The 12,044-nt window shown below is 35.6% G+C and overlaps 1 protein-coding gene across 1 annotated transcript; it reads right to left on the reverse strand.

The window, feature by feature from the left end:
* Positions 1-1,985: 1,985 nt before the first annotated feature.
* On the reverse strand, positions 1,986-5,711 carry LOC104891439 (uncharacterized). Its single transcript, XM_010677135.4, has 6 exons — positions 5,244-5,711; positions 5,012-5,110; positions 4,448-4,489; positions 4,198-4,324; positions 2,674-2,775; positions 1,986-2,369 (listed from the first exon to the last, which is right to left on the reverse strand). The coding sequence occupies exons 1-6, from the start codon at positions 5,502-5,504 to the stop codon at positions 2,251-2,253; spliced, it is 750 nt and encodes a 249-aa protein (XP_010675437.1). The 5' UTR covers positions 5,505-5,711; the 3' UTR covers positions 1,986-2,250.
* Between the last annotated feature and the right edge of the window lie 6,333 nt (positions 5,712-12,044).

Raw genomic sequence — 12,044 nt, forward strand, 5'->3', positions numbered from 1 at the left:
TTACAGAATTATTATAAAGCTATGCGACTAGAAATCAATCCCAACTATCGAAGTTAAATCAGCAAATTCAAACAAAAAAAAAAAACTTGGGAAGTTGAGTAGAATCTGCAACAACCATTTTTAAATTGTTTAGCATTTCTTTCCTAATCGTCAACTTAACTTTCGACCATTTTTGTATTACGATTGTTGTTAATACTTCCATAATCTTCAACCTAACCTAAAGTCAAATTACAATTACAACAATATTGACAACACACAAGGACTAGAGTACCAAAAACCATATATATTTAAAGACTGGAGATCTTTCATCTCCTGTTTCTTTCTTGAGAGGTGAGAAATTAAAGAATTAAGGTAGGGGTGAAAGTTCGGTGTGCGGTTTGGATTAGGGCCGAATCCAATCCGATCCGAACAAATTTTGGATTTCAATTTTTCAATCTGAATCCAAACCAATTAGGGTTTGAATCCAATCCAATCCAAAATTTCACACTCTAGATTGGATTCGATCCGAAAATCTGATTCTTTAAAAACTCTAGTTTTTCGATGAAATAAATTAAGCAGAACAGCTAGGGGTCTTCAATGTCGGATATCGGATCGGATCCGAAAATTCGGATATCCGAAAATTTCGGATCGGGGAAATTGCGATCCGAATCCGATCCGAAATTTTCGAATATCCGAACTTTTCGGATCGGATCACCAGGTTTTCGGATCTGATACCGGGTTTTCGGATCAGATCACCGGATTTTCGGATCGGGTCCGTTGAATTTTTTGAAAAATCCCGATCCGTATCTGATCCGAAAACCCGAATTTTTTCCGGATACCCGATCCGAAATATCCGAAATCTTAAAATCGGATCGGATATCCGAAATTTCGGATCGGGTCGGCGGATTTTCGGATCGGATATTTTTGCACACCCCTAAGAACAGCAGCCTAATAGATTTAGAAAATGAGGAATCAAGTGCAGTTAATGTTTTAGGGGAAGGATTGAAGTGCTATGTGTATTGGGTTATAAAGTAGGTTTTTTATAATAAAAAATCAGTTAAGCACTTAAACCCAATCCAGATACATAATACAAGGCATATTACTATTCGGTCATATTGGATTTTTGGATCCAATTACCCTCAATCCAATCCGATCCGAAAATCCAATTTTTCAAAAAATCTCAATCCAAATCCAATCCGAACACAGTTCGAATCCGATCCGAATTACTAATTCGGATTGGATTGGATTGGATTTTGGATTTTATCCGAATAACTTTCACCCCTAAATTAAGGTGATGAAATTAGTTACTGTTGTTCACCAAGTCGGTTTCGCATGACAAGTTCCAACATTGTTTAGAGTTGTTTGAGTTGTTGATTTGGGCCCTTAGGGGAATCTTGACGCAAGGGGGGAAATATGGGTATACCTGGCTATGGACTTTACATCAGGTACATTTGTTATCATTGAGAGAATTCAAGTCAAGGTGGAGATTTATTGGAATGTCTTGAATATGTAGTCTGGCGCTCCGAATAACCGAATACATATATGAAATTTGCTATCTCGTTTTCTGTTTTGGGCCTATAGTCTATTATGTTTAGGTTAATTAAGGCTACTATATAAACCTTCTAATAAAAACCGTTGTTAGTAAACCACATTAAATCTGCGTGATTATTTCTTTATTGTTTAGTACGTTCGTTACAACAAAGTTAAAAATTGAAATTATGAAAACTAAACATTTATTGGATCTCCTTCGAATATCGTCGTTCTAATCATCAAATTGTATTTTGTTTTGAGGTGGGAACTATATAGGTATAATGAATTAGTGCATAATCATGAAAGTTAGACTTGATCAATGGGGGAGAATCCCAAATTGAGGACACACTAGCTTGACAACGAATCATGGAGTTAGTGAATAAGTCATGATATTTCTCTGCTTGAAAAATCAGCACAGATTTGACTACCTACATTCACGTCATCGGAGAACATTCACAAATTTCTGTAGAATTACATTAGCCAATAGAGACCAAAAATGGTCCCATATCAAACAGATGATTTCATACTTTACTCAATAAAACAAGATCATACATGACAATATCTCCTTCAAAATTAGAATGACAGGAGACTGTACTGACAAAGAATTGCAGCATACATAAACCAATGGTATAAATATTTGCTAAAGCATTATTAACATATGATTTCTCATATTTATCTCTACTCTCATTTTGCATCATATGCTCACCTTTAACATGAACAACAACTAATGGTGTAACTATATTACGCATGTAGAGTCTCATACTGCAATTGTCCATTACGTTCTTCATCTTTCCCCTCTTCGGAAATAATCTTCTGAATCTTGTCAATGAAGCTAAGCATGGTTGGGAGCGACTGTTCATCTGACAAAACAAAGACAAAGTAATAGATCAACACATCTTCACGAAGAATCCATGGGGCAGAGGTCGAAGTTAAGAGTTAATAGCCAAGTTAGTGTTATTCCTATCATCCCACATTCTTTTACAGAGTTGCGTTTCATGGTTTCTAATCCACACCCTTGATTACCACAGTCTTTAAGTAGGTAATAACAAAAATCATGAAGAATCTAACATGACCATACATATGGTCAAAATTTGTGAAATTTGAAAACCGTGTAAAAGTAATATGGGATTGGAGTATGAACTATGATAAGAACTGATAACTCACCTATTCGAGGAATTGTGTGGCCCCTGGGATGATGAATGACAAAAGGATCGACGACACATTTCAGGAGATCTTCTCCGTGTGGTCTCAAGAAGTCTTCTTTCCCTACAATAAGATATTTTGAATGTCAAAATACATGAAAAATCAACACATTGGACTCTCCAGTACAAAAGCTACTGCAAGTACATTGCGATTATTCTGCCATATATTGACAAGAAGGTCCAGGTCCGCAGAAAGCACTTCACCAACAAATTCTGCCAGTGTTTCTAACAGAACATCCACATTATTCAGTGTGCTACAAAGCTCATTACGACAATGAATTACCAAAGTTTGGCATGATTGAAGTCTGAATTCTTATGAGAGCTCTTGCTTTAAACACCCCTTTTTTCACCTTGACAAAAGAAAGAGGAGCATTTGGCCCTCAAGGCACCTCCAGCTGATAAAATTACTCAACATATGAGTTGTCATAAGCTAAAATCTTGTCATGCTTCGCACTGGCAAAGTTTACTGAAAGTAGGAGGGTTTAGAAACTAACTTTACTAGGAGTAAATAGTGATACACTGGTACTAGGAAATTGTTCTTGTTCTTCAAATGCAGCTCTCGGTATCAGCAGAGCCCGACCTCTGAAGATCGATGCATCCTTTTTTTATACATTAGATTCACCTCAACGATGGTGATATAAGGTATAACAATCAAAATTATTCTTATTTATCATTTAACTAAACTCATGAGATGGGTTTGCCAACTATATGTGGCACAAAGTTCACTTTCATACTAACTTCTTATCTATGAATTTCATTAGTAGCTGCACCTTAGCTAGTTTGCGCCTTAACTGTAGTTGGCCGTCTGTGGCACTAATAGCCTGTTTGTTAGGTGGTGATAATTATCATTTATCAGTGATAAATGATGGTAATAGTAATGAATTTTGGTGGAACTCCGACCTGGTTTTCTTCAGAACTTTTCATCGTCACTCAATACCCAATAATAGTCGATGCTTCCTGAACTTTCCATTGTCACTCAGTACCGAATAATAGACGATGCTACCTGAACTTTCCATTGTCACTCAGTACTTAACAGTAGACAGTGACTCAATGCTACCATCCAAAGTGATAATGGGATGTTGGAGAAATTCTGTAAGGAAATTAGTTGTTTGTGATAGGACAAGCATTACCATAAACATTAACACAAAACTTCCCTTACAAAACTATTGTAAAATTCATCACTAGACCAGTACATATAACCGCAATCAAACAAGTCGTAAGTTCATCTATGATCTACGAATGATCTCTTTTCCACAGGCACAACAAAATTTCATTCTTCCTTAGCTACCAACTACTTCATATCAAGCAATTGCGTTCTTTTCAAAGTAACGTGTAAGCAACCACAAGTACAGAAAGTTGTTGTTCTCAAGTAAACGGAAACTTCATCATAGACTAAAAACAATCCAACATTTACTCACACATTTTGCATATTGAACACTCGAAGTTTTCACCACATTATAGAGCAAACAGTAAAACTAAATTTTACCTAAAAAGTGGATTGAAGGGCATTCAATAGGAGAATCATATGCTTTCTGCCATGATTCAGCCTTTAGTTTTGCTCCTGAAACTATCACCAAAAATTTAATTTTGGGCACTTTTGTCAAAGCCAATCCCTGAGATAAAAACACCAATCATAATTCATAACCTACCAATCAATACATACTCAAATCATCTAAATATCAAATCTTTAATATTATCTAATTGTTTATTCATATAGATACTAAATTTCACTCTACCTGTGCTTGCAACCCGGGTAATGCAGCTGACAAAATTGCCCCCTAAAACACACAATACAAATATAAAGTAAACAAAAATCAGCTGCCCATAATTTCATCATGTTTGGTAGTAGCACTCAATGAGTCCATCAAAACAAACCATTTCCAGTTATTTCCTCCGTTGTTTCATAATAAAAAATTCGAATTTTACCCTTATCAATCCATTACTTTAACCATTAAATATTCGTAATATTCAATCCATAAAAAACTATGGAAACATGATAGTTTTAAAATATACATTTAATACTAATTCAACAACATATTACACTGTAACACGTGATCAACTAATTACATACTTTTTCGTTTTTATATTTCTCGCTATATTTCTCAATTTACGGATTTCTAGGTAATTTTTGGAGAGGAAAAAGGTAGAGAGCGAACAGAAAAAGAATTCATGTACTAGAAGAAAGATAGAAAGAGTTTATTGCCAAAAAAGATAGTCTAGCAAGTAATAAATGAAATTGTAGTGAGTATTATGGAAAGGAGGAAGTATGAATGGAGTAAAAGCATAAAATTTAACTGTACCTGAGAGAAACCCAGAAGACCATCAATGGGTCCATACTTAATCATACAATTTTCAATATATTCCAAGCTTTCCTCAAAATTAGTATATGTTGTAAATTCCTGAAAATAAAATACAAAATCACCCAAAAAAAAGTTACACCCACATAATAAAATTAACTAATTAATATAAAAGAAACTCATTTCTTAACAAAATAAAATAAAAATGGAAGAATAGAGAGAGAAAGAAACAAACTTTGTTGTATTGAAACCACTCATAATAAGGAGGATCAAAAATTCCTTCAACATCAGATTTTCCTTGGGAAGGAAAAGGTGCATCAAGAAAAACAAGATCAAGTTTTTGACGGACAGATTCAGGCCATTTATTCACTTGTTTCTTCAATATTTCTCCGCTTGTTCTAAAACCATGAAGACATAAAAATCTGGGTTTTCTGATTTCTTCTTCAATTTTGTAATCACTTCCCATTATTTTTATTGTTGGAAGGATTTTTAGCATCCAATACAAACACGCCCTTTTGATTTAGTTTAGTGGGTTTCTGAAGTTTGGGTATTGTTAGTTTGTTACAACTTGCAAGTGAAATGAATGGGGGTGGTTTAAATTAAAATTGGAAAAGGAGGAGATGTTATATTACATGTGGGAAAATTAGAGGTGTGGAACTGTGGAAGTAATGTGGAAAGAAATGGTGGGATGTTGATGTTTTTGTGTTAAAAAAAGGAGAATCGTTTAGCACACGAAGGTTGAATAATTGAGTTGAGTATTGACCCACGAATCAGCCACGATATTGGAAATCAGTGACGAAATAGTCTGGTCATCTGATAGCTAAAGTGGACCCACCAATGGACAGCCGGCCAATTGAGACCTTGCCTCTGGGCCTCTAAGAGCTTATTGGCTTAAGGAGTGAAAGTTATTCGGTTAAAAATTTTGAAAAAAATTGATAATACCAGTAATAATTATGAATGTTCCGTAATTTTAAATTTCAACTTTTGATTATTTTCGAGTGGTCTCAACTATTGCTCATGGTTTACGAAAATAGTCGAAGTGGAGTGGTGATTGGTTCTACGGATTATTTTTTTTTCTAAAAAAGTCTTTTTCCTGTTTGCACCATCTCCTTTCTTCTCTCTTCTCCCTCCATGCCATAATTCTCCTTCCCCCTCCCCTGCTACCCCCTCCTCTGCACCGCCCTGCCACCCCATCCACATTCCCTTCCTATTTATCCTTTCTCGTCAAGCTGCATCCATCACTAGGATCCCTCGTACCACCCACCTACTCAACTCTTTCAGTGTCGTGGTGATGACAGAAAACGAGATAACATTGACCCACCATTAAACCCCCTGAAAAATGACGGCGGCTAGTTCACTCTCTCTCCAAACTCCATAACCGCCAATTCGTAACACATACGACTATCAACCCGGTCGAATTGCAAGGCAACCGGAGGTCAGCACACCGTATTCTTCACCAAATTAGGACGTCTATATAAAGAGAAAGTAAAAACTAAGGGCTTTTTACAAGTTAGTTAGTTAAATAAATGAGAGTTGGTTTCAAGTTGGTAATATGTAATAAAGTATATAAACACTCTCTCTCCTCCTGTATGAGATAAGTCAGAATTATAAAATTTTCTCACTTCTCTCATTGTCTTTCTTCTAATTTTCTCTCTCTAAGATGAAAAATACTCCAAGCTGATATCAGAGATACGACTTGATTCTTAGTAATTTCCGCATTAAAACTTGCAATCAATTGTGTGTTGATTGTGTATTAGTATCTATTTCTTCAAGATTTTACTAGACTTTTCTCATCCTTGAAGAAATTCTTCTGTGATTCTTGAAATTTTCTCAAGATTCAAGTGCGAATTTATCAAAATTGTGTTTGATAAATCGATTTCATCAAATATGTCTGAAATTCCGAATTCGAATTTTTTAGAACCGCAAGTTACTTCGTTGAATTCCGCGATCAATTACAATGATCCATATTTTATTTTTCATTGTGATAATTCGAACAGTTAACTAGGTCACATTATCTTCAACGGCGCTAATTATGTCAATTGGAGTTGTAGTGTGAAGCTGGCGTTTGGTGCGAAGAACAAGACGTATTTCATCGATGGAACTCTTGTGAAACCTTCATATGATTCTCCTGATCTTTAGAAATGGATACGAAACGACTATATGGTAACTGGTTGGATCTTGTATTCTATGGAGAAGTCAATTGCAGAAACTTCTATTTTTACTCTTTCCACTCGTCATCTTTGGTTAGAACTTCAAGAGAGTATGGTCAATCTAACGCTCCTCTTCTCTATGAAATTCACAAAAAAATTTGAAGTCTGTATCTCAAAATGATGATTAAATTGCTGATTATTATGGTCGTTTGAAGAAAATTTGGGATAAATTGCAAGTTTATGAGCCTTATCCAAATTGTAATTGTGGTGCTTTGTTGAACAATTTATTAAAGAAGATTGCTGAAGCTGATGAACTAAGGAAACTGATTCAATTGTTTGTTGGGTTGAACACTGGATATAATACTGTTAAGACACATTGGTTGAGTATGAATCCTCTTCCTACTGTTAATAAGGCTTTCCAGATTTTACAGCAAATTGAGAAAAAATAATCATTGAGTGTTGAATCTTCTACTTTTGAAATGAGTGCTTTATTATCCATGAGGAATTCTTCTTCACAAAATAGACCTTCTTATAAGAGAGATTTTAGGGAGTCTAAAAAGGTCTAAGGCTGAAAAATTATACTCCCTCCGTTTAGTTTTAATCTACTCACTTTCCTTTTTAGACCGTTTCAATTTAATCTACACACTTTCACTTTATCTATTTTAAGTGACTTGTCCCATCCAACCCTTCTATCTTTCTCCACCCAAATAGGGCTCCTCTTCCATTCATTTTAACCCAAATTACCCCCACCTACCAACCACTTTACAGCCACATAATTCCTCTTAATTACCCACTCCTTTTAATTACCCACCCACTTTACAGCTATATCCCTCATTCTCTCTCTTCCCCTCCATTCATTTACACCTAAAGGCTAATGTGTCTCACTCCTCTGTTTCACTCTTCATCAATACAACCCCCATTCTCTCTCTTCCCCTCCATTCATTTACTTTCTCTCTCTTTTTCTAGATCTCTGGTTAAATTTAATCTCTTTTTCTGTTGGTTTTTCTTCATCCCACAAAATTAAATATTGTGTCTCTGTTGGTTTATCTTGTGAAACGAAAATTTAGGGTTTTTTTTCAAGCAAAATTCTACTGAATTCTCAGTGTTGAATTGTGGATTTAAGTCTTAATTCTGGATTTTTTTTTTCGAATTATGGAGCGATCTTCCATATTCAAGCGAAAATGGAGGGGCAAGTTTTGTAGATCTAAGTTATCTACTCCTGCTTCATTTGAAATGTCGAAGGAAAATGATTATTCAGAATCTTTTGCACCTGATACAGAGGATCCGTATGATTCTGGTCCATATTTTGCTCCTGATTCAGAGGATTCTTATGATCTTTGTGAAATCATCGCTCCTAGTCAGAGTATTAAGGAACCTGAACATTCAAGTAAAAAAAAGCGCAAAAGAAACAGAGTAGACGAAGATGAACTGCGAGAGGAAGTGAATTTCTCATCCATGTCTACAAAAGAGTTTATTTTTCAACTCTTAAAAATCAGAATTCCTCGTCTGAAACGACGTCATATGAGCTAAGTTTTATGTTTATTTTTTTTATGAGCTAAGTTTTATGTTTATTTTTTTTATTTCAGTTGCCTTGCATAGTTGCATGTGGTGTTGTGTGTGGATTATGTGCTGATCTATTGGCGTGCATTTTACTGTGGGTGTATGGGTTATATGCCTCGCATGTGTTGGTGGCTTGCATCTTCAGTTGTGTATGGATTATGTGGTGCTCTTTTTGGTAAAAAAGATATCAGTTGTGTATGGATTATGTGGTGATTTATTGGTAAAAAAGATATCAGTTGGCTTACATCTTACTATGGGTGGATGGATTATCAGTTGGCTTGCATGTGTTGATGTGGAAAAAGAAAATATAAAACACCCTAAGTATTGTTCCATCTTCTCTGTACACACTGATTTCATCAATTCCATGTTAAAACATGAATTATTCAATTATCTTTAGTTTAGGTTATCTACCTCTTAAAGTATGAGTATATTCACTTGGTTCAGGTGTTTTGTTTAAGAGAGATGGATTAAGGGTGTTCGGGTCTGATTAGATTCATCATCAATTCCATGTTTTAGAAGATGATGATAAGTGAACTACAAAAAGGGGATGAAAAAAACAGAAGTGAGATGTACTTCATGTGTTACAGGTTTGGTGAAATTGATATGCTTAATGTGTCCTTGGTTTCTCCCAAAGTGAACCAAGTTAATTAAAAAGATATGGAGGGAGTATTGCACCTTTATTGTATCTATATCTAGAGCCACCATCAATTTTGTTAATTGAAATTGTATGATGAAGGCACTTGATTATATACATGGAAGAGATTTCTGGTTTTTTATGTGTTTCCTCGATGATGAAAGCATGCCCTATAGGAAATTAAATGACTTTTCTATTGTATGTGTATCTCGAGCCACTATCAGTGTTGTAGCTTTGTGATAGCCTAAATTGGATATAAGAAATTGATACTACAATGTGACACCTTTGGCACACAATAGCTTAAACCTGTATGATGAGGCACTTGATTATATATACATGGAAGAGTTTATTGTCAATTTCAATGCTGAAATTAGTTATGCCTGAGAGGAAAAAACTTACAAAATACTTCAATTTATAAATACTTCACTTTGAATTTAACTTACAAAAGAAGGGACTACTTCTCCCTTGGTTTCTACGTATCGATTCACAAAAGAAGGGACACCTTTTCCCTTGATTTTTACATATTACTCCACAAAATAGGGGGCTGGTTTACAAAAACTTACAGAATGTTCTTGAACTTTGATGTAATCTTAAAAAAAAAGATTATCCACTCCATGTGCAACTACATTCTGCATGGTTTCATCTTGCTTTACTCCATTGCTTGTGTTTCCTTAGTTGCTTCTTGTAACCATTGTCGTGCCTCATCAATTAATTGTTGAGATACATGAACTTGTAGTGGAAGTTGACCCAAACTTTCGAGCCTCGCTTTGTTTACATGAGGCTGCACATAATTGTTGCCTCCTCTCACTTTTATTATCTCTATCATGTTGGTGGATGCTCAATGAAACAGAGTATCCAGATTAGCCTTGCAATTTGATTTTGTGGGGTTAAAAGTGGACGCATTGCATTGCTATGAGGCCTTATACTACCCTTTTTTACTAGCCTACAAACAGTAGCTGCACATACTCCTAACTTGTCTGCCAAGTCCCTCAGATTTGTTCTATGTCTCAATGGAATTGATGTTAGCATATGCTCTGTTAACTGTAATTGCTTTCTTCCAACTTTACCTGCCATGTTCTTCTTTACATTTACTTGCTCCTGCTCAGCATTTTGCTTCTTGGCTATGTTCCAGATGACACTTGCAGTTTTCCGACATACATGGAAGTCAGCTGCAATTTTTGTTATTGCCCCGTAAGGAAGTTCATTGTTTCTGGCTTGTGACAGCAACAACTCAGCCATTTGTTGCCTTTGATCATCACTCAACCAAGGCCGAGGATGATGTTGAGGCAAGTTAATGATATCACTATCCATGATTTCTCCCATGATAGAACAACTGAGGCCTCCCCAACACCCCCCCCCCCACCCCAAAAAAAAAAACAAAGGTTGAGTGAAAAAAAAGACCTTAAATGGCTGAAGTTGCTGCTGTTGACTTGATGGTGTTGCTGTTGACTTGAGGGCGTTGTGGCTACAAGGAAGTCCTGGTGGAGTAAATGGTGGAGTAAATGTGTTGATGTTGAGTGGATGCTTGCTCTCTCTCTCTCTCTCTCTCCTAGTATTGGTGGAGTAAATATCTTAACTCCCCTCTTACAGTCATTGTATTTATGTTTACTTTGGCTGTTGAAATTTTGGAAGTGTAAATTTGCCTCCAAAATTTTGGTGTGAAATTATGTAAAGTCAACTTTGGAGGGAAACGAAAAATAAAAACTTAATGCTATGCTTTTTCATTGAATTACAGTGTCCCCACTCCCCTTAATTTTTTTGTTAATAAAGTTGCCCACATGGGCTGGTTATTTCTCTTTCTTACTTTTTGGTTTTCTCTTTCCTACTTTTTATACTTCTCTCTCCTCCTTTTCCCCTTGCTGTCAGCAAACAGTGCCTTTATCTTGGTTCTCCCCCAAAGCACACCGTGTAGATTAAAACTAAACGGAGGGAGTATGTGATCAGTGTAAGGCAAAAGGTCACACTAAGGAATTCTGTTTCCAGCTTGTTGGTGAACCAGAGTGGTTTAAGGAACTGAAAGCAAAATCTTCTCAGAATTCTAATCAATCTTCATATTCTAGAAGATTAGTTGCTAATGTTCAAGAACATCCATTGGATTTTGGCACTACCAGATCTAGTACCTTTGGATCATCTGTTGATAATGTTGGTGCCCTATCTAATATGGTCAAAGAATTGATGAAGATGATGCAGTCTCAGAATTCTTCTGCTTCTCCTGTTGAATACTCTCATACGGTCAACTTTGCGGGTATTGTATCTGCTGCTAATGTTGAAATTTTTTCAGACAAATTTCATGTTCATATGGCATCTCATTTAGATATGTTTGCTAACACACATAAACTTTTTATCTTCGCTTAAAATTACTCTTCCTGATTGTTCTTCTAAATCAGTGTCTATTGTTGGCACTGTTCATCTCAATTATCATATTACTCTCTATATGTTTTTTTATGTTCCTTCTTTTAACCACAATTTGCTGTCAGTTGGTGGACTTCTTGATCAAAACGCCTTATATGCTAAATTTGATCAGGATCATTGTTTCTTCCAGGATCTTTCTTATTAATGATGATGTCAAAGCTCTTATTGGGAAGAGACGTCATGGACTTTATAAATTCATGAAAGAAGTTCCTTCTTCCATCAATTTTATTTCTTCTACTGCTTTGTCTACATCTACTAGTTTGCCTTCTTTTGATCTTTT

This window comes from Beta vulgaris, chromosome 1 (genome assembly GCF_026745355.1).
Source record: "Beta vulgaris subsp. vulgaris cultivar EL10 chromosome 1, EL10.2, whole genome shotgun sequence".
Classification (NCBI taxonomy): domain Eukaryota; kingdom Viridiplantae; phylum Streptophyta; class Magnoliopsida; order Caryophyllales; family Amaranthaceae; genus Beta; species Beta vulgaris.